Below are 27156 nucleotides of genomic sequence, written 5' to 3' on the forward strand. Positions count from 1 at the left end.
CCACCAATACATGTTGTAGAGGATGCCTGGCAAGGTAAGGTCAGGGAGGAATAGAAACTTACTCATGGACAAATGCACCGGTGTTAAATCATCATGTTCTCCACTGTTATTGTGATGTATTTGGATTAGTAGAAAAACCCATAAAAAATAATCATCACTGATGTAATCACCATACAATAATCACATAATCACAGTAATCCCATGGAGCACATATTTATTCCCACTTTATATATGAAGAAACTGAGATTCAGGGACATTTGGTGTGTTCAATGTCCTGCAGAAAATAAGAGATGGAGTACAATTCATATAAAGGCAGATTTATCTAATTCCATGGCCCATGCTTTTAATTGCCGTGTTTCACCCCATCCCAGGAGGATAAGTGTCATCAAAAGTAAGATATACATTGAACCATATTAGAAATCCTGAGTGTATACATCACAATAGAGAGAGTCAATGATTAAAAAAGCGGTGAATGAGGAGCTAAAATAGAGCACTATAATGGAAGGGCAAAAGGAAGAAAAGCGCATACAGGTCATGATCTAACACACAATAATAATGTCAAGCTAACCAGGTAGGACTTGAGACAGCCAGTGGAGAGCAGGGAATTATGCAAAGTAATTAGCTCTAGGCTGGATGCTTATACACATCCAGAAAGTACCAGATTCATTCTCTTTTTTCTCAGAATATTGAATCTCCTATTGCACATTGGGTTTGTGCGTGTTCCTTTTAAAAGTGAGTGTTTTAATGACGATTCGTTTGAAAACTGTTTAAGATAACTCATCCAAAGCTGCATGTGTACTAAAAGACTACACATAGTAGAATTCCCATACACCTAACAACACTTGCCAAAGACATGCAAAAATAGGTATTAAATGTTGAAAATAAAAAGTCAGGTTAATTTTTTGTTCTCAAATTAAGCAAGTAGACTGGATCACTTGAGGCTTGGATATCAATAATATTGATAATAGTTTAATATTTCTTAATATAGTAGTCATCTTTGGTTTGACAACATGAACTTAAACTATTATTATAACTACACAAGGGACTTTCATTACAATCGCAGAGCATAGGTAAGTGTGGTTTTTAATCTAATAAGCCATATATTCACAGTCACTGTAAGACACAGAGGTGATTCTTCTACCAAGTCAGTATCATAAAAAAATGATTAAAAATTGAATTATGCTGCCATAATGATGCGCTGCATCTACAAACATAGAAAGAGAATAAAAGAAAGTGGTTTGCCCTTATTATGAGAAAAAATATTTGGTACAAAGAAAGAACACTTAAACAACAACAAAAGAATAAATCTTTACTTCCATTAAATACAGCTTTATAGAAACCTGCTAAGAGTCTTCTAAATAAAACAAGATCCAGAGCAGCACACATTGCTAAAAAATATATATTTTATGAGGTAATGTACACAACACTACACTATTGCTGATAGTGAGGTAAAAGCCCTCGGAGAAGAAAAGCTATAAAATTATGATCTACAGGTCTATAAACATCTGAATTTCAATCTATTCTTAGTATTAGAGATCTGTTACTTTAATAGTATGATATTAAATGAGATGAAGGAAAATCTTACAATATAGGAGTAAAACAATACATCACAGAAAAAAATAAGGTATGCAATTTTTATCTTCATTAACATTATGTTAAAAAATAATGAGTTTCTTTAGGAAAAATAGCCAATTTTCTGGAAAGTAAATATTTTTAAAAACTATATCATCTTCCTTTATTAACACAATTAAAAACCCAAGTAATAGGTAGAAGGCAAGGGCATAACGCCTTTTCATGCTCTAAAAATCCTCAACCCTCCTCAAGTACATTTTTAATCTTCCTGCAGTCAGAAACTGTGTCCTCTATTTCTTTTGTTATCTCCTATTATAGTTGGCCCAATCTTGGAACAGTATTAGGCATTTCAGAAGTACTTAGATAGATTGATATGATTGAGTCCTCCCAAAATTTGATTCCAAATATGTTTTATTTTAATTTTCTTAATGCACAATTGCCCAATGGGAAGGGGTCGTGCAAGATGTTTAAAAAAGAACACATGCAATTTTTGTTGCTAACAGATATAGAATTCTTCATACTGTAATATTAAATTGATGATGGATCCTAAAGATAACACAATAGACAGATTCTGATTCCAGACCTTGTAGGCCTGTCTTAGAATGTGGCAGGTAGGGAGGAAAAGTGATCTAGGATTTGGCAGGGCATTGCTGGGGAAATGACCAAGCTAAATATCCCAGATGCCTGGAGGAAAGCAGATGGTACAGTGAGCCATTGAATGGACATCCAGTATCCCTCCTGATGTGTCAGTGTTTGGAGATGATCAGTCAGTCACCTGCATCACTTATTCCTTCCACCCCTTCACACATATAGTTGGGTACGAGTTACACGGAGTATTGGGCCTAGACACTGGGATGCACAGCACACCATCAGCCTGGATGTGGGAAGTGAAGGAGGAATGAAAAACTGATTAAATGAATAAGTGAATAAATTATCAGAATTTACCTACATGATGTTCCAGTTTTGTTGATTGGCCCCTGGAACCACCAACTCTCAAGTTCAATCTATTGTCAGACAATTCAGAAAATAAACTGGAACTGGGGCTATCAAAATTGGTCCAGGAAAACACAGGCTGACGAGGCATATGCACTGAAGTCCTATGCTAGGAAAGTTGCAGAATCCAATCTAAGCATTTTAGAATTAGCAGAGTTTTTATCACAGTAAAAATGTCTTATTAAAGCAGAGATGAATATAAATTATGAGACTAAGCCATGGAATAAAGCATAAAATTAGTGGGGCCACATAAATCATTCTTTTACATTTACATCCTCTTTGAACCAGACTACTCAGTTTTAGCCCAAGGCACCAGAAATATTCACAATGAATGGTGATGGGTTTTGGAGAAGTGCTTTTTCCTCAATTCCCTTATACTGTTTTTAGCTAAACTACTCTCCTGTTGTCCCTTTTATATACATGATATGGATAGTTGAGTCTCTTATATATAACTATAAAGAAATGAGACTGATTTTATAAACCATAAAAAAGTAGTCTCATTGTTTTACATTTATGATAGTTTTATTTTGAAAGGTATAGGAAGCAAATCCAACTGAAATTGTTACTTTGTTAAAGGTAGATGTCTACTCCTAATGAATATTTTGGGAGCAATCAATATTCATGTTGTGGTATGCAAAGAAGTAAGTTTAAAGTGGAGCAGGTTGAAACTCAGAAGATGAACAATCTTAACCGTGACTGCTTTTATGTTAAATACAGCTTTTATAACTATATTGTTTATAATGGTTTGCCATATAGCAGAAAGAATAATAATTATGATATTAATTTTCTTTTCTTTCAAATAGGATTGTATGTGACTCTATAGTACAGTTTTGCCCTTACAGTCTTCTTATTATGTATTTCATTTTTTGGTGTTTTTATAAGAGCAAATATTTCAAAATGCTTCAACTGAATCTTGCCATTCAGTAGTGACACTTGGTGCTTTGCATCGTTCCTGATGCATCCAACGCATGAAAAAATTATACATGGATTCATATTTCTGCATTCACCTTCCTACATGAACATTTTTACAAATGCAGTTCCTTTCCTTTCCTTGACCTTGTTTTCTTATAAATTCTCACCTTTCATGCCCCACAGTGGTGTTGGTCTCAGCTAAGAGTTAACAATATAAACAATTACTATTGCTTTCGGTAGAGACAGCAGTGTCTTTCACAAGGGACATCTGTGCATCTCTGTTGTATCCAGTACATAGATGCCACAGAGGAAAACAATCTATAAGAGAGGAGTAGGAACAGAAACTCAGAACAGGTACTTTGGTCCAACTCAACTGAACATGCAAAAGGTCCTTTATGTATTCTGGTAATAGTAATGAATTATTTGTGTTGCAGTGAATAGTTGGATAATGTAGCAAAATAGAAGACAGGTATCATCACTACTTTTAATTTGTTTTGAAGTCAGTCACAGAAAAACTAGGAGGCAATTTCAGCAATGTGAATCCTTCTCTAAAAAATAAATGAATAAAAATCACTTCTATAAATCTGTAAAGTTCTAAATCTGGAAATGTGTTCTAAAGGGTCATGAAACATTTAATCCATAGAGATGAAAACTGACCTTAAAAATACATCATTTATGTTCTGATTTCTTCATCAGATGAGGAAAACCAAGGATGAAAGAGCAAGAGAGATTTATACAATGCGACTAGTATTGATTGATTAGATTAGAATTCTTCAACTATTCCATGGGATCTAAAACCCACGAACACAAAAAGAATCAAAACACAAATCTGCTACAATTTTTCACTCTCCACAGTATTTAATGAAGGCCTAGAATACATTGTGTGCTTTCTCTGTATGCATGGGTAGCAGATATAGCAAGGAAAATATTCAACCAGTGGTCGCAGGTTGTGGTTTAGTTCTTTCTCTGCTTCACACTTGAAGTGTGTGGGAAAATTACTTAACCACTCTGGTCTCAATTATTTCATCTATATAGTAAAAACATTCAACTAGGTTTATATAAGTTTCCACTTCTAAAATTCTTTGCCCTTTGTCAACATCTCCTGACTCAATAGACAAAAGATTCATAATGACTTATCAACGAATATATTCAAAACAAAGGAAATAGAAAATATATATTCAAATAGAAAGGAAATTATAAAAAATGGTTTATTGCAAGATTGTGAACACAGGAATTCTTTTCTAACTTATTATTTATCTACAAGCACTAAGATTAATGTTACAGGACAATGGTAAAAATGATCAAATACAGTACTGATCTTCAGAGAATGGAATATTGATCCTGTGTCATAACCAATATATCATCTTCTAGAAACACCTCAAAATAATTATTTATTAAATATTTAAATCAATTATTACTATGTAAAAATTTACTATAACCAAAGCTACAAAAGAGCATTAGAAGATAAGGTAAACAAAACATTTCAATGCATATATATATATATATGTATATATATATATATATATATATATTTTTTTTTTTACATGTGTCTGGTGGGCAGACATTCTATCAATAAAATAAGCTGAGGATTTCAGATTATTAGATTTCATTTATATGTTAACCAATCCTATTATCATTCGTTATTACCAAATATCGATATGTTTGGTGTTGCTATTTATTTAGGATGTGACTTACAAATTCAAATGAAAAGAAAGGAAGGAAGGAAGGAAGGAAGGAAGGAATACAGGAAGGAAGGAAGGAATACAGGAAGGAAGGAAGGAAGGAAGGGAGGGAGGGAGGGAGGGAGGGAAAGAAAAGGAAGAGAGAACTCAAAACCAGGGATTTTTTAGAAGTTTATCAGGAGTGCTAACATGTAAACAATCAGTAATAATTCTATCATTCAATCTTTTACCCTTCTTTGGAATGTGAAAAACAAACAAGCTGATTAAGACCCTCTGTGCCATAAAGAAAACTGTCAAGCCCTTTATTCTTTCCTGACAATTATGTAATGGTCTCTATTTCAGAAACACAAAATTATTTCCTCTCTCAATTTGCTTTCAGTGCCACAAATTCTTTCCATTCGCAATAGTTCTTTCAAGAGATATTTTTGTTTCCAGAATTTAGCTGGCAACACAATGGTTGCCCAAAGCAATATGTAAGCAGATTAATTGTGGTATTCTTAAACACTGTCTTTGCTTTTCCAGTTGTAGTCTCCAGAAAAGGTGTAATTCCCTTCCACTCATTGTGCTTTCTTCATTTTTTTATCTCCACAAACTTTCAGCCAAAGTGGATTTTTAAATGGCATGGATATTTTAGCATATCATCAAAGTTAATTTACAATTATTAATTGTAAATAACAAGACAGTCACAAAAATCAATCAATCCTCATTTGTTCCTGTTCTCATTCTAGTCATTAAAACTAAGAGTTGAGAAATAAATATCACAGAAATATGATTTCTTTAAAGTGAATAACATATTCTTCCCTGTATATATATTCTTTTACATTATTGAGTATTTTCCTCAAATTCAACTTAATTATTTTGCAGATTTATTTATGAATTCTAATATTATTTAGGCAGCTTTTAAATGTTTCTATAGACAATTTATCAGCATATCCATTATTTAGAGCCCCAAATTCGAAGAATAATTCTGATTTTAATATGTAAATCCCTGCATGTTTATATTAACCTGACTTTTTAAATTGATGTTTACTAATTAAAAACTAATATCCCATCATATTATAAACAACCTATTATTTGCAAAAACAGCTTTTACTTCAATCATTTCATTCCAATAATACTTTTTTATTCCATCAAATTAATAAAAAGGAAAATCTATTACATCACTAATCATTCTATCCATTCTCTTACTGACAGGAGTGAACACAAATAAGTTGCAACAGTAACCAATGCTACTAATCAAAAACACACTACAATAGAGGTTACCTGTATATCCTACAGATACAACTTAGATGAAAGAACACCTTTAAAAAAACAATTCTGTTTATTTTAATTATCCCTTCAGTATTTGTCTTTAAAAAGTTTCTTGCCAAACTTTACTACATATAATATCGTGACTCTTTTCTTCTGCCAAATACTCTTTAAGTTTTTAATGAAGGAAATGGTTCATTTGAATAAATTAATTTTGTATTAGTATCTGCAGTCTAAATATAGCATCTAATAAAATATAAAATACACTAGCAACAAATGGTTTCATGAAAATGACTGCTTTGTCAATCAAAAGGCTAAATATTTTATTAGCAGAATAGTATCAAAATATAATTCTATTAGTCAAGCTCTTTCAATAAAATGCTTCATTCATACAAATAACCATTCCACTATAATAAAGATAATTTTTATTTGTAGGACTTTGTACCTACGAAACATTTTAATTCACTCAAGTACACAGAAATAATGGAGAAAAGTACTTCAATGATTGGTACACTGTAGAGAGTAAAACATATATACCCTAGGTTGGTATGTTAGGCTCTCAGCACACAAAAAAGTTTTCCCTCCAGCAATACGTTTGTAATGAATACATTTGAAATGTCATCACACATTGTAACAATCACCAAGGTAAAAGCTGTCTCAAAGAAGTCAGAAGTAAAAATTGAAATAGTAAGTCCTAATTTTAGGAATGTGTCATTTACATTGAATTCATAAAATGGTGTGAAACTTTTACTGTAAATATTCATGTTCCTTTTATGTTATATTTCAATTAAAACAGTAACTTTCCACATTTCTGCCCTTTTTGGAAGTGGAATGCAGCATTAACAACTACCCCCCCAAAAAAAAAAATTATCGAAGCAATGCAGCAGAGATGCAAAAATGATATCCATATTTGATGGCTTTTTACAAATCTAATTTCAGTGCCATTTAAATTGAACCAAAAAACAAATATAATAAGAAGTGGACGGCTGATGAACCTTACCTTCTTGAACTGCTTGAAAAGGGTTGTTGCCATCAACAAATGTCACCGAAAATGTGATTTTCTCAGTCTGTAAGATCTCCTCATTCTGGTTGAGGTCACCAACTGCTGTGCGAAACACCTCATCATCCTTTTTGGCAGATTCATCAAAAATTGCTCCTAGAAAGAAGTGAGTGTTGCCATTAAACAATAACATAAATATTCTGTCATGTCCACTGGAAATATGCCAAAGAGACTTATGCATTTGAAAAATGTATACTTTCACTTAAAGCATGCATTTTATTTATTACTGAAACATATTGTAGTGGAAGCAGTGTGATAGCTAAGCAGGAATGCAGTTACTTCTTCCAAATGGAAATGATGAACAGTACATCAAAGTGCTGTTGCAGGGAGAGCATTGGGAAGACAATTTAATAAGTACAAAAACTTTCAGAGAACAAAGTGTCTGATATATTGAATGTCTTATATCATGAGATCTTTAGGAATTCATAGCTTGGAAAATTTTTTTCTGAGTCATAAGAGATAATGTCAGGAAACTTTCTGAAAGTCCATTCTTACAGTACATAGGTATCAAACTTCCATTATAATCTTAATTTATTATTCATTTTTCTTTTTATTTCCTTCATTTTTTGAACATGAACTTCAGTTTTTTTGTTTTTGTCTGTTTTTTTGTAGTGGTAAATTCAGTAATATTTAATAGAAAAGTTAGAGACATACAAATCTCTCAACAGAAGTAATTGAGAAATATTTCCTGAAAAACTACCATAAGTCCTAGTGTACAATCATGGCCTATGGTATTCATATTAATAATAAAGATGATGATAAAAATGTGGCTAATGTTTATTCAGTGTTTGTCAACATTCTTACTAGTTAAACAAACCAGTTCTAAGAGTAAATCGATGTCAAATTCTGACTCAGTCACTGGTTAAGTATATGACTTTAAGCAAGGGATTCAAATTCTAAGCCCTTTCATCATCTATAAAATCTAATAATAATATCTACCTGTAAGGTTTATTAATTAAGTATATTAAAGCAGATTATCCATGCAAAATGTAAGTAAATTACAGTAACTAAATAGTAAGTTTTCAGCAAATGCTAGTGTTTTCTTGTTTTTAAATACTGTGATCAAAACAGTGTTTATCATTTTCTATTATTTTTCCATATTAAAGTATCTCATTTAATCCTTAAAATAAAATAATCATGTGATATGTATATGTATACTGCTATATCTATATCTATATCTATATCTATATCTATCTATCTATAGCTATAGCTATAAAAATTAAGATTCAGTGCAAGCAATATACCTAAGTTCCCAAAAGGGCCAGAACACTTGCCTGTTTGATTCCAATGTCCTTGCCCTAAATCACTATGAGGGCCTTCCAGAATTCTACACATGAGGAATAAAATAATTTTATGAGGATCCTGACTTTATTACAAATCTGGGAGAACTTTTTCCATACTGCCATGAATGCTTTATTTCTATTCACTCTAACTCTTCTAGTTCTAAGCAGGCACATGGTTTTATATTGTGTACTTTTTAATTATAAACATTTGGATCAATATACTTTTTGTCTTTTTGAATAAACCAAATGAAATCTCTCCGGACCAAAACAAACAAACAAAAAAACATACACCTCAGTGTCAATAACTTGACAAAGGAATGACTATACATACAGATGCATATACACATTATCTGTTTCTTGACTATAGCATCCATTGTAGTGTGTACATATAAAAATAAAGTATATGTATATAAAAATGCCTTTTTTATATATAAATACAATACAATTATTACACACACGTATAGGAAGAGATAATCACAGACTATATATACATAACACTGATACACATATTTATGGTTACACATCCGTACATACACTTTTATGTACACAAAAGCAGACATCCTTTACATCTACCAGTTGTGTTGAATTTATACACCTGTGACTAAAGCCCCAAGACTTCTAGTGAAAAACAGATCATAATATTAAACATACATTATTAAAGTCAATACCTGATAAAGCAAGGGTGAAATTACATCCATTTCTGACAAGTGTGCCAGGTTACTTTTGACTTCTCCACCCTAAATGGCCTCATCTGGAGAAGGCAATGATTAATTTTTCTAGGCAAGGCAGAATGTCTGTGTGAACCTGGCTTTCTCTAATCATTGCTCTTCTATGTTTGCAGGATTATACTGACTACTACTTTGACCAGTCTCTCCAAGCCCTTACTTTCCATTTCTTATTAGATTTGAATACCAGCCCATGGTTAAGAATATGAGAAAAGGATGAAGAATTTGAAAAACTCATATATAAATTAAGTACTCCCTACTTATTATGTAGCTATTAGCCAGAATTTTAATATGGTATTGATATAATCAAATGTATATAATAGACATTAATTTTTGACCTATCCTGTTATTTCTGAATTATATAGAAATCTACTTTAGCAACTAAGTTTTTGTGACAGTCTTTAGGTAATATTAGATTTGTCTTGCTAAGTTTAAGCATATTCATTAAGACACATTTTAATTTGTGATAATTGTTATCAGAATCTATATTAATCATTACATTGAAATGAAATACTATCAAGTTCAGATATACAATATAAATTTATTTAGTAGTTTGTAGAACATGTGATATAAATGTAAAATAATGAATTCATTTTAAACTAAATAATCAGAATGTCTATGCATAAAGCAATAATCTATGTTTATAGAGATGCATCAGCTTGTCATAGATTTAAATGGGTCTTTTAATAGAAGAGCTTCCAATCAACCTTATTTTATAGCAGGGGATATCATTGACTTCTACTGAGTATCGTTAATACATTTTTAATGGAAGCATTTTACTGTTGCCTGACACAACACTTAAAATCACCTTAAACATTAAACCTGGTTTAATAAATGGTAGAAAACCTATAGCAGTGATAGCAAATTGGTCAGTTCTGTGCTGACTTAAGATATAGTGAAAGGAAATGCACAAAAGAAGCAAGCAGTTCATCTTTCTGCAAACAGCATGGACGTACACTACACAGAAGAAAGAGTTCATGTTACCTCACACAGCATATCCAAAGAACAGGAAATCCTAGCCAACATTTCTACTCTGGTTATTTAATGGCTTCTTTCCTCAGGTATTAAAAAAAATAACATCTCATCTTAAATTTGGCTTTTAACCAAAAAAGTGTATGCATTATTTTGCATTAGACACAAGTATTCTGAAAACAACCGGGCAAATTCCACATGGAGAATATAAGGAAAGAAGGTTATTTCTTATTTAATGCACTACCAACAGTATAGCAATGCCATATCTTGATCCTTGGTATTAATACACACATATTATCAGTCCAATTAAATATCAAACTTCCTAGATTTACAATTTTTGAACTATATAAGTTTCTTAAATGCAACATTCAAACTATATGACTAAAATGGTGACATAGCATCAAGGTCCTTTCAAGTTATTTTTTACTTTTATTAGCTTCTTCTTTACTATGAGTTACATTTTACAACCTTGAGGTGAAAAGCAGTTTAAACTTATTGTCACAAAATAATTCTTCTACCACTTACACACACACACACACACACACACACACACACACACAGTGTTGCTCAACATTATATACTCTGTTTGCATTTCTCATTGGCCAAACTGGAGGGGAGAATAAGCAAAAGGAAGAAAAGACACACTTCCTAAAAATCCCTGTTATATCAAGGTATATCCAGTCTTTTCCGTTACAGGGATTGATGACCTGTCCCTTCCGTGGGAGGGCAAAGAAATATTTTACTTATACTAATATATATACACATGGGTTTATTACATACATGTTTTTAAATACAATCCATATCATGTTCACTTGTCTTATTATATTTCACAAATGAAATAATTACATTTTATAGTAATACTAAAAATATGGTGATGTCTTAATTTTTTAATTGTTGTGAAGTGTCATGTGTACAAGTCAAAATTTTATACCATAAAATTATTTTACACAAATTTAAATTTGCAAATATGCTTGCTAAATAAAACATTGATAAGTACTTACTAACCCGAGCAACTCAATAACTCTCCAAAACATCTAAGCTTTTCTACCTTCAGGTCTTTTTTCATGACGTTGTCTCCACCATGGACGTATGCCTGGTGTCCTCAGCAAAATATAATTTACTAGGCCATACAAACTACTTTTATACTTAGAGTGTTTCTATTTTTATACGTATAGGATCACCCTGTAAGGGATCCTGAATAGATTATATATTCAAGAAACAGTAATTGACTAACCTTTCCTTATGTTTAGTTAGGCATAATCTTGTAAAACAGAATACCCAAATTCAAATACACAAAAAAAATGTAAGTTGCCACTTTACCTAAATTAAAACAAAAGTAAACTTGCAAATGTACTTGCATGTAAATTTATAATCACAGGTATTTCATGACTCCAGAAGACCCAAATTATTCAGCAAGGTATTAATCCTACACTTGTAGTTTTAGTTTGAACATTTAAATTCTATTTGTCTTACAGACATAAGAAGCAAGTGGAGGAAACATTGTTTATCTGCTAAGACAGAGGAGGAAAGAAAATGTCTTCATCTAGCTCAGAATTTCCTCCAAAAATACTGAAAAAGGTTTCAATCTATGTCCTAAAGAAATTTGTCTACATATAACGTTGATAGAATTATTGAAAGATCTATGTATCTCATTTATATAACTAACACACCAAATAACATTTAAAATATATGATTCTAAAAATAATAAACAAGCTAGAGAAAACATTACCTTTCCCCGATCATTTATGCTTAAAATGTTATCATCTAAAAAGACATATATAATGTAATAGCTTCCCCCACCAAAAAAAAAAAGTCAGAATTTAGAGTTGCAAATACAATCAAGGAGAGCTCTTTTTTTTAGTCACAGTGACATATATATATATATATATATATATATATATATATATATACAAACATATATATAATATATATGTATAATGTATATATATGTACATATGTGTATTATATATATTATATCTATGCATTATATATATATTCTTTAAAAATAAACTTTTAAAAGGTACAATATATACTGAATCTTTAATTTTCTTTGAAGCAGTGCAGTTGATTCTCTTGACTTCTCTCTGTGTGCATTTTATCCTCTTTTTTTCCCTTTCATTCTATGCATTAATGCATCTACCCAATCAACTCAGAGATAATCATCAAAGCTAAAACTCTTTGTTCTTAAAAAATGATTTGCTGACAGGACATTTGAAGTCTATTACATGTTAAATCAGACCATTGCAGAATTAAGATGCCATGTTCAGATGATAATGGAAATGGGCAATTTTGGACTTCACAGACTCACAGCTGTGAAAAATTTTAAAGATGGCATACATAAACCTTATTTTTCAGAAACTGAAGTGAATAGATTCTAAGTGATTTGACCAAAATTACACAACCAAAATTTAGAAAAGGTGGAGTAAAAATTTATGTTTTCTGGTTTCAAGTTTGGTGTTAGTTCTTCCATATTAGGTTTTTCATTTCAAGAGTCTACTTTATGGAGAATATATAAATATGTCATATACATATATATGTGTGTATATATAAGATATATAATATTGTGTCATGCATATATATGTACATACACATGTACACACTCAAAAACACATGTACAGTCATCCCTCAGTATCTCTGGGGCTTGGTTCCAGGACCCCCCATGGATACAAAAATCCACATATGCTAATGTTTCTTACATAAAATGGCATAGTATTTGCATATAACCTACGTACATCCTCACGTATATTTTAAACAATCTCTACATTGCTTATAATAGCTACTACAATATGAATAGATATAATGACATGTTACTATTTTGGGAATGACAAGAAAATAAAAAGTGTGTACATGTTCAGTACAGATGAAATCATAGTAGCCCTAACTTACAGTACAAGTCAGCAAAAACACACACTTTTTTTTCAAACATATTTGATGTGCACGTTGTTGAATCCATGGGTATATAACCCTTGGATATGAAGGACTGAATATATATATATATAGTACTGAATATATATATATATATATATATATATATATATATATAACTATGTAATTAGTACTATATAAATTAGTGATCAGCATATCAAATTCATTTAGTATAAGCCATGAAATATTTAAAATTGAAGAATCATAGTAAAAGTCTGAACATAAGACTGTTTTTACATAAAATTTATTCTCCCTTGCCTTAGAAGTTTTGATAATTTAGCTTAGGTGGTTAAAATAAATTTAAAAAAAAAGAAAAGGACAACTCTTTCTTTTGGGACAATTTAATAGTTCTGCAGGCCTATTCAGAATTGTTAAATCATCATATATGATCACTGTTTTAGATGCTACTATTCACAGGATTTTTTTTGTATTTAATTCTAATGCTGCACTGTGAATATATGTTAGTTGCACTGTGCACAGGTATCCAAATCCAAAGATCTATAACTTTTTTGCATTTATATGGCATTCCCACCAACACCAGTGAAAATTATGCATACATTTCAAAAGGAGGATAAATAATCCAAGACATTATAAATACTGTAAAAATCTGATTTCTACTTTATTTCACCCTCCACTTAATTTAAGTTCTAAGGTCAGAGAAGAAGAAAAAGGTTAAAAATGTTCAATACTACTAGACAGCAGGGAAATTAGCAGAATTGTAACCAAATGAAATCAGCATTTTCTACACCATTTGGCATCTTTACTTCATCATACATGTTAGATACTAATTTAGTGGGATATTATTACAATCACGGTATAGTGTATGTATGTGTGTATGCTTATGCATGTGTGTGTATACATACGTACACATGTATATATAAAATCATCTGCCCAGATAATATTAATTATTAATACATTGAGATATCCTCCATGAATTGTTTTACAAATGTTATCAGCAGTCCCCTCTCACTCAACAGCAATTCTCTTAATATGTTCTATACTAATATCTTCAGAGGCAAGAAGTAGGGTTTTTAGAATACTTTTTCCTTTCATCAAAAGGTATATTTTCCTCAGTTCACCTTATCTAACCCTTCACAAGCACTCTGACTAAGGAAGTACACCAAAACAATAACTTTAATTGTTGCAAAGAAAATGCTGGATATACACCAAATACATGACAATTAGCAAATATTATTCTGAATCACAGGCAATTTTACTTGGTTGTGCTTTTCTCAAGTTTATAATAATTGAAAGAACAACAGTGAAAGTAATTAACATTTATTAGTAATAAGCACTGTACTAAATGCTTCACTGGCATTATATAATTTAGTTTTGATTAAAATCCTTTGATGGGAATAAGGCTCAGATTAAGTAACATTCCAAAGACCCCAAACTTGTAACAAGTGTAGCAGAATCCACAGCTTTCATTTTAAAAGCTAAGTCCTTAAAAAACAATAAAGAAAAAATATATATGAGTTTAATATCTGTAATATATTCATTACAATAAATTTCTATATTACCAAGTGATATGCATGTTTTTATTTTCATAATTAACAATAAAAAATTATTTGTACATTAAAATTCTCTAACAGGTTTTAATGTTTTTGTTTGATGAATTGTGATCAACTAGGCCTAGTTTACAAAAGTTTTTAAATAGTAATTTTTGCATAGTTTTTGTAGATATAATATGTACCACAATAATTTTGACTATATTATGTAAAGAGTAGTTTAAATTAAGTATTTACACAGTTTTTCTCAAACTTTATATTAAAGGTTGCTTTTGAACTAAGTAATATAAAAGAATTAAATATATGTAAATTTCTAAACATTAGGTTAAATGGCAATTTTTGCAGTTACTTAAGAATAATATGAGTTTCAATATTATATGCACTTTGGTATATTACAAGATTCCGAACAAATCTCTAGCCTTTTATTTGTATGAAGTAGAATTTTCTCTTTCACTTTATAGACTAATGATCCTAACAGAATGACAATGGCAAAGTCACTGACTTTCTATAAATGCCTTTAAATTATTTACTTGGATCTGAAATTTTCAAATTAGGTATATAGAAACTAACTGGCTCACTATCTTCCAATGTCTAGTGCTTACTTAGCATTTTGTTCTCAAATACATTATAATATTGATTTCTACTTCATCTACAAAAATTATCTAATTTATAGGCCAGTATAATTCTTGTTTTATAATCAAGTTCAAAGAGGATATTGACAAAATTAGAGTGAATTAGTTATGATATAAAGATATATCATATCTTATGATAGAAAGATATAACTGGAAGGAGATAAAATTCCACACAGATCACTAAAATGATTACACATAAATACCTGAAGGTATACTGCAATATATGAAATGTTTATATTGCTGATACCTTTAAATTCTTATTTTCCTCAAGATATTATGACTTAAAATGACTTAAAATTTGGAAAGCAATTCATAGACCAAAGGCCAAATCTTCAATAACTGTCTCCAAAGATTTTGGGGTGGAGGGAGGGCATTAAAGTTGGAATGGGATATCTCATCGCAGAGTAAGCTAAGTCAAATTCGTAACAGCCTTTTCCTCAGTCCATCTCTCCAATGACATTTGAATTCACGTTTCATTTGTAAGTTTTGTAAAGTTATCCCAAAACCCAAAGCACATTTAAACTAATAATACTGTCACATGAACATTTGACTTTGCTGGATATTTTCCGAAGTCTTTAGGAGGAAAAGAAATTCAGGCTGCTTAAGGAATAAATAATCTGACTCTTCAATGTGGAGCATGATAGGAGGCTAATAGTTACAATAATCACTTATGTTGGAAGATAGATTCTCTCAGAATGGTTTATGTATTTTGATAAAAATTTGGTTTCAGGAATAAACAATACAAATCAGTTCTTCTAATAAAAATTACTTGTAATTTTTTAAGAGCACTAGATATTGAAAGATCAATAATCTGGATTTTTTTTGTATAAAAATGGCACTGTTAACAATGGATTCTTGGTAGAGTAGGAAGCATCAGGAATCTGTTTTCCCACCTAGACAACAATTGCATTGGTAGAGTCTGTCTAATGTGACTATTTGGGAACTCTAGAGTACATTGAAGAATAACAATTCCAGGGGAAGACTTACAGGATAAACTGCAGTTAATTTCAGTAAATTTCAGCTCTTAGTACAATAGCAGCTACCCATCATCCACCCCTCAGCCATGTTGCAGGCAGTTGTAAGCATTTCCAGGCGTCCTTGCACACAGCTTGTGGGAGCCACGGTGAGCAGAAGGATCTTGACTTCTGAATAACAGAGACCTATGATCTGATGGCTGACTGTGACTGCTGACCTTAGAGATGCAGAAAAAGAGGCAGGTGGCCATTGTTGGTGTCCCTGCCTCCACTGTTGCAAACCCCACCCTTTCTGGCTGACATGATTTCCAGGAAATTTAAATGACTAGCACTCTTTTATTTTTCCCCCTTCATTTTTTTTTTTTTCCTTTTTCTCCTTTTGAAAGCCAGACAGTAACAACCAGGATAGTCAAAAGAAACTGCATACATGAGGAAATTAAAAAGTCATTTACATGCCTAGGGAAAGGTGTAGGTTCAGAAAAGACCTTAACTTTATACTTCAGGCCCATCCTTGGCTAGTGGCAGCCTACAACAATCCAAACAAACAAACCAACAAACAAAAACAAAGCCCAGCAGACCCTGAGGATGGGGGAGGACCTGAGTTTCAGAGTGATCATATTATTAGTTTCAAATGTCCAATTTTCAATGAAAAATCACAAAACATATAAAGAAGCAGGAGAGTAAGACCCATTTAAAGGATAACAATAAATCAACAGAAACTGTCACTGAAGAAGACCTGGTGACAGATCTATAAAACAAAGATCTTAAAACAAGTGCCTTAAAGATGCTCAAAGAACAACAAAAACAACAACAACAAAAATGTGCATATATATATATATATATATATATATATATATATGAAGAAAGTCAAGAAAACAATGTATGAACAAAATGGAAATATTAATAAAAATAAACAAAACCTAAAAAGAAATCAAAAAGAAATTCTGGGGCTCAATAGTACAAAAGGGAAAATGGAAAATTCACTAGAGGGATTCAAAGGTCAGGCAGAAGAAAGAATCAGCAAACTTGAATTAGGAAAATGGAAAATATTATCTGAGAAACAAAAAGAAAAATGATTGAAGAAAAGTGACCAGAGTCTAAAGGACCTGTGGGACTACATCAAGAAGACGAACATACACATGGTGGGATTCCCAAATGCGTATATATACAGAAAGGGGCAGAGAGAAACACTATAGAAATAATGGCTGAAAACCCAAAATTTGATAAAAGACACAGATACAAACATCCAAGACACTCAAATAACTCTGAGTAAGAGGAACTAACTCAAACCAAGAAACATAATCAAACTTTCAAAAGCCAAACACAAAAAGAAAATCTTTAAAACAGCAAGAGAGAAGGCACACATCATATATAAGGAAACCTCAATAGGATCATAAGCAGATTTCTTATTAGAAACTTTAGAGGTCAGAAGTCAGTGGACAAAATTAAGAGAGAAATTAAGTTATTCCCAGATAAACAAAAATTAAGGGTTTTCATCATCACTAGACCTGCTCTGCAAGAAAGGCTAACGGGAGTCCCACTGGTTGAAACAAAAGGACACTAGACAATAACTCCAAGATATATGAAGAAATAAAGATTCAATAAAGGTAAATACATAGGCAATTTTAAAATTCAACATTAGTGTAATAATGACAGTTTTAACTCCACTTTCTATTTTCTACATAATTTAAAACACTAATCAATATATTTTTAAAGATAATTATTTGTCTAAAATCTAGTTCTTATTGTAACTTTGGTTTATAAGTGCATGTTTTGTTTTCTACATAACTTAAGAGACTAACACATTTAAACAAAATCAGAGCCTATGTTAAAAAACAAAACCAAAAAAGTTGAGTTTGAAAAAATTCTACTACATACCTAGCTGATATGTGAAGACCCTTAGGTGAAGAATAAGAAGAAAACATAAGTATCTAGATTCCTAGAGATACTCCGGTATCATTTCATATCTTAAGTCTTTAAGTTAAACTTTATATAAATATTGTTTATTATTTCAATAAAATATTAATAAGTTTCCTTCCTCTAAAATAATTTCTAAAACAAACTGTCAAAACATTTTTATGTTTGAATTCTGATTTGTAGGTATGCAGATGGGTGTTTCTTTGCTGAGCTCTATGTGCTTTTCATGGTTTTTACAAAATGTTCATGGTTTAATGGTGAAGTAATTTAAAACTATTTTCTAGGTCCAGAATTTGAACAAAATACATACAGTTTACATCAAAATCATTATTATAAGAATTCATATGTCCACGTTCATTTAAAGATGTTACCCTGTATTTAAAATATGATTTTCCTTATGTTTTATGCTTCATTAAGGAGTCAGCTTCAGGCAATCAGATATGAGAGGCTATAAGACATCTTTTTTATGAGCCCATTTTCAATAAAAAATTAAGAACCTAGTCTCAAAATGGTTCAGAAAGTCACTGTGGGATTCTACTTGGAGCTTGGAAAGTCTGTTAGTTTTTTAATGAGATGTTGAGGCCAGCTCTCCCCTCGCGATTCTTACTTCTAGCACTTTTGGTCTAAAATATATGAGGTCAGACAATTAAGTTTGTGAACTCATCCTAGAACAAGTGCTGCATTCCTCACTGCTGAATGTCACTATAGTCACTTTTGAAGGACTCTCCTTGGGAAGCTATGCACTGATGCCAGTACCCAATCCACCTTTCAAAGCAATTTTGGAACTCTTTCTGGAATGGCCATCAGAGCTGTGGTCATGTTACACTTGATGTCCTGAATGTCATCAAAATGTCTTCCTTTCAATATTTCCTTTATCTTTGGGTAAAGAAAGACATCATTGGGGGCCAGATCAAGTGAGTAGTGAGGGTATTCCAATACCATTATTTGTTTATTGGCTAAAAACTCACAGACAGTGCCATGTGAGCTGGTCTATTGTCATGACACAAGAGCCGTGAATTATTGGCAAAAAGTTCAGGTTATCTATTTTTTCACGCGGCCTTTTCAGCACTTCCGAATAGTAAACGTGGTTAACTGTTTGTCCAGTTGGTACAAATTCATAATGTGTAATCCCTTTGATATTGAAAAAGGTTAGCAACATCATTGCAACAAATTTGCGAACTTCATTGTCAGAACTTAGGCCTCTTTAACCAAGTCTCATCTTTTTATTTTCTCCCAATTTCTTTTCCTGTGACTAATCACTCCTACGCCTTTATACAATGGCTATGGTTCTCCATTCTGCCCACCTAGTTCCATGATAATCTCATTCCATTAATATTTTCAACATTGCCCAACTGGAGATTTATTTTTTCACATACCAAGACCTACTGCAACAAGAAATAGGGAATTAACATCATTTAGCCCCTTAAAACAATGCAAACTATTAGTCTTCCATCAGAGAATAAAACTGCATCTTCTGATACCTTTGCCATCTGGCTATAGTACACCCTTGTCTGCCTTATCATTGTCACTGACCACCTCCTCGCCAGTCGACCAATTCATTGAATAAAGTGGAACCTAGTTCAGAATCTTTCTCTTTATCTCAGGTCCTGCCATCATCCTGAGTGATGTAGTTGATAGATACATGTTGACGACTTATTACAAGACACACAGGTCAATGATTTACCTGTCATATTAACGACAGCCATTGGCTTTCTTAATCCCAACGACCACTAACTCCACTAAATCCATGGCCGATAACTAGTCCCTGATATCACATGTACACACACTACATGAAAGATCTTGAAATCTATTACCGCTCTACATAAGTCTTTCAAGAACCCTGAAGACTCATTGTATTATATCTGTTCTTCAGCCACATAGAGACTTCCGATTTCCTAATCACTGAGCCAGTGGAGGTTCTTTTTTACTGAAACAGTGCTAATTGGCAGAGCAATAGGAGGTGAATCAAAAGTTATATTTTGTATGTGTTTTGTTTCAGATATCTATTAAAATGCAAGTGGAGAAGTTAAGTAGGCAATTGAATATGTGAAAACAAAGCTTAAGAGAAAGAGATATAAATTGGAGACATGCATTTGAAAGTCATCAACATACTGTTGGGAATTAAAGACCTGAGACTCCACATGATCATATAAGCAAAGGAAGAGAAAAGGAACCTGAACAGATCTCAAAGGAAATCCGGTAAAATTAGAAAAAGAGAAACAATCAAGGATAATTTAGAAGGTACCATCATTGATACAGGAGGAAAACCAAGTAAGAATAGCATTAGAATTACAAAAAGCAAAACGAAGAGTTTTTCAATAATTGGGAATGGTCAACTCTATGGAATGCTACTCAGAAAATTAGTCATATAAAGATAGATAAGTATCCTTGTCCTATGTTTAGTAACATGGACTTTGTTGATTATTTTAATAAAACCTATTTCAATATAGTTGGTGAGAGTGTATGCCAGATTGAAATGAGTTAAAGAGTGAATGGGAGGTAAGTAAGTGGAGACAGAGTTTCAACACATTTCAAAAGAATTAGCCTGGCATACAGTCCCTGTATTTTCTCTCCCTCATTAAGCTAAAAACCCCTAAGAGGTAGGGCTAATGTCTGACTTTTCATCAAATTTTATAGTAGTCCGCAATGCCTGGCATAGAGTCTTTCATGTAATAAATATTTAATATTTCTTTGTTGAGCTATAGTGGTAGAACCATAATGTTGAAACTTAATCCTGTAACTCAATTAGTGATGGTAGCTTTTAAAAAATCCAACATGCCTCCCCAGATATATGGAATCAGAATCTCTGGCTTTAGGAACTGGAATTATTCCGTTGACAATATTTTCTATCTACTTTTATAGTTAGGTTTAGTAAAAAATAATGTAAATAGAAGTGGGATATGTTTCATTTCCAGCACAAGGGGTTAAGAACCAAGTGAGCCTCTGCCTGTTTTTTATCTCCCTCTGATGTCTGCAAGCACATGAGACCCTATGTGACAAAGAATCCAAAAGATGCAAGAATCCTGGATCCCTATGTGAAGAGATTTTGCTAACTCCCCAGGAATATATTACCCTAAGAGTAATTATCTAGGTAATAGATTACTTTAGAAAAAATTACCTTTGAGAGTCCTGGTTCTCAAAAGAATGGTCCCAGAAAAGCTGTATCATTAGCTCCTATAAACTGGAGTAGGGATTAGCAATCTGTTTTAACAAGCCTTCCAGGTTACTAATACATGCTAAAATTTAAGAACCACTGGTACAAAAGGATATACTTTGTTGTGGCTTATACCTATGTCATTGCCCTATATTCGCTACAAAAGGAAGACAATGAACTACACAGACTGTTTCACTCAGTCTGAATTCTTATCTTTAATTCCTTTAATCTTATTGATGTTTCCTAAGGCTTTTTCCTGTCAATATTGTACACTCGCTTTTCCTAAACAGGCCTTTTAAAGAGGAATTTAAAGATCCAATACCCATGCAGAGCGACCATCAATTGTCGACAGACTTAGCATTCATTAGGATCTGATCTGCAATTGCTTCCTCTAAGATTTCTGTTTATAGTTAAAGAACCATGAATTTTTATTCTTGCCACTTAATTTTACTTTGCCTCATTCTCTACCATGCATTCCATGATGGTGCATTCTTAAGAGATTCCTGTAGCCAAGGTTCCCTTAGACTTAGAGGAATACCTGATTCCTTGTCAGTCTGAGATGGGAAATAACCTCTTTAAAAAGTCAGAGGTATGTGATCAGCAAGTTATCAAAGGTTGAATACCTGATGAATTAGAAGTGGTGGTTTGTAATGTTCCTTTGTGGTCATTATTCTGTTAACATGTGTTTTTAATTTATGTGAATCTATAGATGCAATGAGTATGATTTTAAAATAAGGAAATATTTTTCTTCTAATTGAATTGTCCAAAAATTAATGTGCTTTCTCTTGCAGATAGGAAGTATCTCCTGAGGCTGGAATACCCCAGAACTTACATATTATTATAAAAAGATGTTGTAGGAAACTTTGATAGCCTCTCTGAGCCTGAAATATTTACTTCTCAAATTGCATTTCAAAACAATTTTATACTTCCAGGTTCTGATAAGATGACAAGCAGTAAAGGATCTTCATTCCCTCCACAAAATCAAATATATAGAAACTTCAGAAAAGTACAGGTAACAGGTACCAACATAAAAACCAGAAAACTTGGGGGAGATAGGGGTTGGTTGTATAAGGTAGCTGGAATGTTGAAGGTTGTCAGGCGTGGCATATCAACACATCTGTAGAAACAGTCAAAATCCTCCCAGGGGTTTATAAAGCCTTTTGTAATTGATTCGTCTGTTAAATTTCAGATCTCAGACCCTGTACTCACCCTCTTGTTCATTGGCATCTAGTTACCCCGGCATCCTTGCTTCCATGCACGTTCCCATGTCAGGAATCTTCATCTTCTTCCTTGGGCTAAAATAATCTCTCTTACACAAGCACATGACTGGCTTTTTCTACTGCTTCAGGTCTCTGCTCACCTGACACCTTAGTGAGACCTTCTTTGATCTCACTGTTTAAAATTGCAGACTCTGCCTCCACTGCCTTTCATCCTTCCCTGGTTTATTTTATTATTATTTTTTTTTTGTCATAATGCATATCACTATATGTTACACTGTGTGTATTAACTATTTATTTATTTTTCATTTTATCCCCCAATCTAGAATACAGATTCCATGAGGCAAGGGACTGTGTGTGTTATATTCATCATAAAAGAACTTAACAGTACAGATTAAAGTGTTTGTTGCATATTAGGTAATGCATAAAAATTTATTCTACCGTGTTTCCCCGAAAATAAGACCTAGTCAGACCCGTTATTTTATATTATATTATATTATATTATATTATATTATATTATATTATATTATATATTCTATTATATCCCCAGTCTTATATTATAGTAAAATAAGACCGGCTATTATATTAATTTTTGCTCCAAAAGACACATTAGAGCTGATGGTCCAGCTAGGTCTTATTTTTGGGGAAACACGGTATTAATAAAATGTGATTATATGATTGAATATTTAAAAGCTATCACCAACAATATTAATAGACTAATAACACTAGTGCAAAATATTTAAACTACATTACTATACTAAGGTATTGAGTGAAAATTGTTCAGAGATCCACAACTCTGCCTTTGAGTTAACTTCGTAGATAGCTTTGACAAAGCAGTGAAAACTTGAAAAGAATGTTTTAAGAAGTTTCATGTTCTAGAGTCCCATTTCCTCAGTAAAACTTTTATTTCTCTAAATGCAATTTCAGGTTTATTTGTGTAAATACTTAATAAATGCAGGTCCTTCTTGAATTAAAATATAACAAATAAAGCATGAGAAATAATCATAGTTCAGTGATGCTTATATAAATTTTCAAATATGCTATGAACCCAAGCAAACAGTTTTTTTTCTGTAGAAGTTGCAAATACAAGTTTAGCACCTTCTGTAGCGATACTTCAGTGAAACCCAGAAACTGATCAGATTATAATCTGAAGGGCAAGAGCGCCTGGAAGTTATTTAATTCGGAAATAGACAAAGCTAGCGTGGGAATAAACTATATATAGTAGGAAATACGGCATTTTCTATAATTTGAGAAAGTATATGAATATAATTTTTGAAGCTGAATGTGTCACATAAAATTACAAAGGAATGAAAAAAAGAAGAAAGAATATCATTAGGTAGCCTGCTAATGACAACTGAAGGCTACTTGATCCTAGAGCTTTTTTGATGGTATTTTGAGGCATTTTATAAACAAATTAATGTCAACATATTAGTTTTGTGATATATATATATATATATATATATATATATACATAAATGAATTAGTGATCATTCAAATACAAATGTGATCATTTTAAACTTTTGAAGGGGGAATTGCTTACAAAAATGAAACTTGCTGAATAAGAGCCTCTGACAGGTAAACAAAATGGGAGGTAAAAGGTTCATCACAATGAAATAAATGTAGACTGTAAAAGTGCTATAGACTGAGCAGCACTTCAGAGACAAGGATGAGATTGAACAGCTTTTAATAGCAAGTTTCCCTACACAACCAGTGTAGTAATTGTCCTTCACAACTGAGCACCAGCATAACATAAGACTCACCATACTCGGGATGAAACTGTATAATATGTGCCAAAACGTGTATTTATCTTTGGCATACTTTAGCCTAATGAATTACCATTAATTAGATAGAATTTCTTCCAACTATTTGTCTTTAGCATGAACAAAAACCGTACCTATACTGTTCTTGAATATAAATTAAATTAGTTATCACGATTCAATAAGAGTATAATTTCTTTACTCATTCTGCAGAAAAAAATATCTCAATGTTCAGTAAGGATCAGGAAGTGTCAAGGAAGTTGCTCTACGTGTTGTTTGCAGAAGAGAGAGACTTCCTGTAGCTTTTCTGCCATTGCAAAGGAGGCATGCCAGCTGTTGACAGGAGGATGAATAGCTTCAGTCAGGCCTGACATGCATCCTATTTTCCGAAATTGTGTTCATTGGATCTGTCATCAACACATTTTCTGGACCCCCTTTTTTATTGTTGGCAAACTTTGTTTTATTCCTCTAACTGCAGTTAGAAATCTGCATGCTATACAGAATAAAGACTCTGTGGAATCATTTTCCTTCTTAAAAAGAAAAAAAAAGAAATAAATATTTCCACATTGAGTTGAATGGTAATACGGACTTTCTGGCTTTTTTCTTTGTATGGGAATCATCACATTTTGAGATGCTGCTCCCTGGATAATTTTTTCTTTTATTTTAACATGTACTAAACATACCTCCACAAAGTAAATTAATACTTAACTATAAAAATTGCACCACCTGCTAGGATTATCCACAAAGTTTAATGAAATCTGTTAGGTCTTCACAACTGTAAATAGTCAGCAAAGGACACATAAACTGCTACTGTCTGCAAAGATGACTATCTTACATATAGGAATCATACAGGTAATAAACAGGTGATCAACAATATACCAGTGCCTTACATTTGAAGACTAATTGTTTTATAAATACATTTCCATATATATTATATTATTTGATTTTAATAATAGTCCATGGAAATAATATTCCATAGAAAGATGTCACTCATGTAAATGTTCTAGAAACAACTGTTCTAGAAACAAATGTCAAACCACTTTCATCATTTTCATTTCAGAGAGAACATTTTCATCTTTGACTATAAAGTAAGTCATCTACTAATCTCAATACTGCTTAAAAGAATTGAGTACATGTGCTATACAACTATTAATTTCAGAAGCTTTACCATATCTGACAGTTTACCACAGTATACTCTAGACATGACATTTTTGTAGGTATATGAAATATTTAGACCTCACAGCAAGTACCAAATAAACACAAGTTGCAAACTTTTCCCTCCCCTCCCAATTCCTCAAAAACACTAATTTATTTTAAATAATTCAAGTGACAACTCTGTGTGTTAACTGTCAACATACAATAATACACTTAGGTTGCTTATTATTATAAATGTTATAAAAGGTCATATATGAGTGTGTGTGTGTGTATATATATATATATATATATATATATATATATATATATGCCAAAGATTATAAAATACTATACATAGATTTTAAATTCCTGTTCTACCTTAGGCAAATTACTTTCCTGGGAGGAGGGTATCCTCAGTGTTGCAGACAAAATTCTAAGATGACTCACCAAGATTCTTTACTTCTAGTGCACGTAGAGTTTCTCCCAATTATTCAGACACTAAACTAGGGTTGCTGTGAAGGAGTATTTCTAACATAATTAAGATCCTGAATCTATTTATCTTAAATCAGGCAAATTAGCTGAGTGTGTGTGCCCTAATTACGTGGACTTTAATAACAAACAGCTTACTCAGGCTAGTAGCAGAAAGATAAATCAGGGATTCTAACATGGGAAGAACTGATATGCCATTGCTAGTTTAAAAATGGATGGGACTACATGGCAATGAATACAGGAAGCCACTAGTAGATGAAAGAAGCCTCTGACTGCCAAGTACCAAGAAAGTGTGATTCTGTCATTCAACCACAAGAAACTTTTCCATCCCTGAGAATTAACATGGAAACAAATGTTTCCTTACAGCTACCAGACAAAAATTGAGCCCAGCTGATACCTTGATTTCAGCTTTGTGACATCCTAAGCAGAGAAGGTTGTCACACCACAAAATAAAGAGGCAATCGACTAAATAGTAGAAGATATTTGCAAAAATACCTCCGATAAGGGGTAATATCTAAACAACATAAAAAAACTTGTACAACTCAACTACAGAAAAACACACAATCCAATAAAAAAATGGGCAGAGGACCTCAAGCAGACACTTCTCTGAAAAAGATATACAAATGACTACCAGATATATGAAAAGATGCTCAACTTCCCTAGCTGTTAGGGATATTGTAATCAAAACCACAATAAGATACCACCTTACACCTGTTAGAATGGCTATTATCAATCAACAAGACAATAACAAATGTTAGAGAGGTTATGGAGAAAAAGGAACCTTCATACACTGCTGGTGGGAATGTAAATTGGTACAGCCACTATGAAAAACAGTACCAAGGTTCCTGAAAATACCAAGAATAGAATTACCATATGACTCAGCAATCCTTCTTCTGGGTAGCAACTCAAAAAATCTGAAAACATTTAATCACAAAGTTGTATGTACCCTATGTTCACTGCAGCATTATTCACAGTGCCCAAGACAAGGAAACAACCAAAGTA

General features: G+C 32.2%; 1 protein-coding gene across 3 annotated transcripts in view; it reads right to left on the minus strand.

Moving 5' to 3' along the window:
• GRID2 (glutamate ionotropic receptor delta type subunit 2) overlaps positions 1-27156 on the minus strand; it is a 1327069-nt gene that overhangs the window by 1069382 nt on the left and 230531 nt on the right. For all 3 annotated transcript variants that reach the window (XM_019741137.2, XM_074323476.1, XM_019741134.2), the window contains exon 2: positions 7408-7563. In XM_019741137.2, coding sequence (XP_019596696.2) covers positions 7408-7563 — 156 coding nt within the window. The remainder of the gene's footprint in view (positions 1-7407; positions 7564-27156) is intronic.

Source organism: Rhinolophus sinicus, linkage group LG02 (genome assembly GCF_036562045.2).
Source record: "Rhinolophus sinicus isolate RSC01 linkage group LG02, ASM3656204v1, whole genome shotgun sequence".
In the NCBI taxonomy this organism is placed as follows: domain Eukaryota; kingdom Metazoa; phylum Chordata; class Mammalia; order Chiroptera; family Rhinolophidae; genus Rhinolophus; species Rhinolophus sinicus.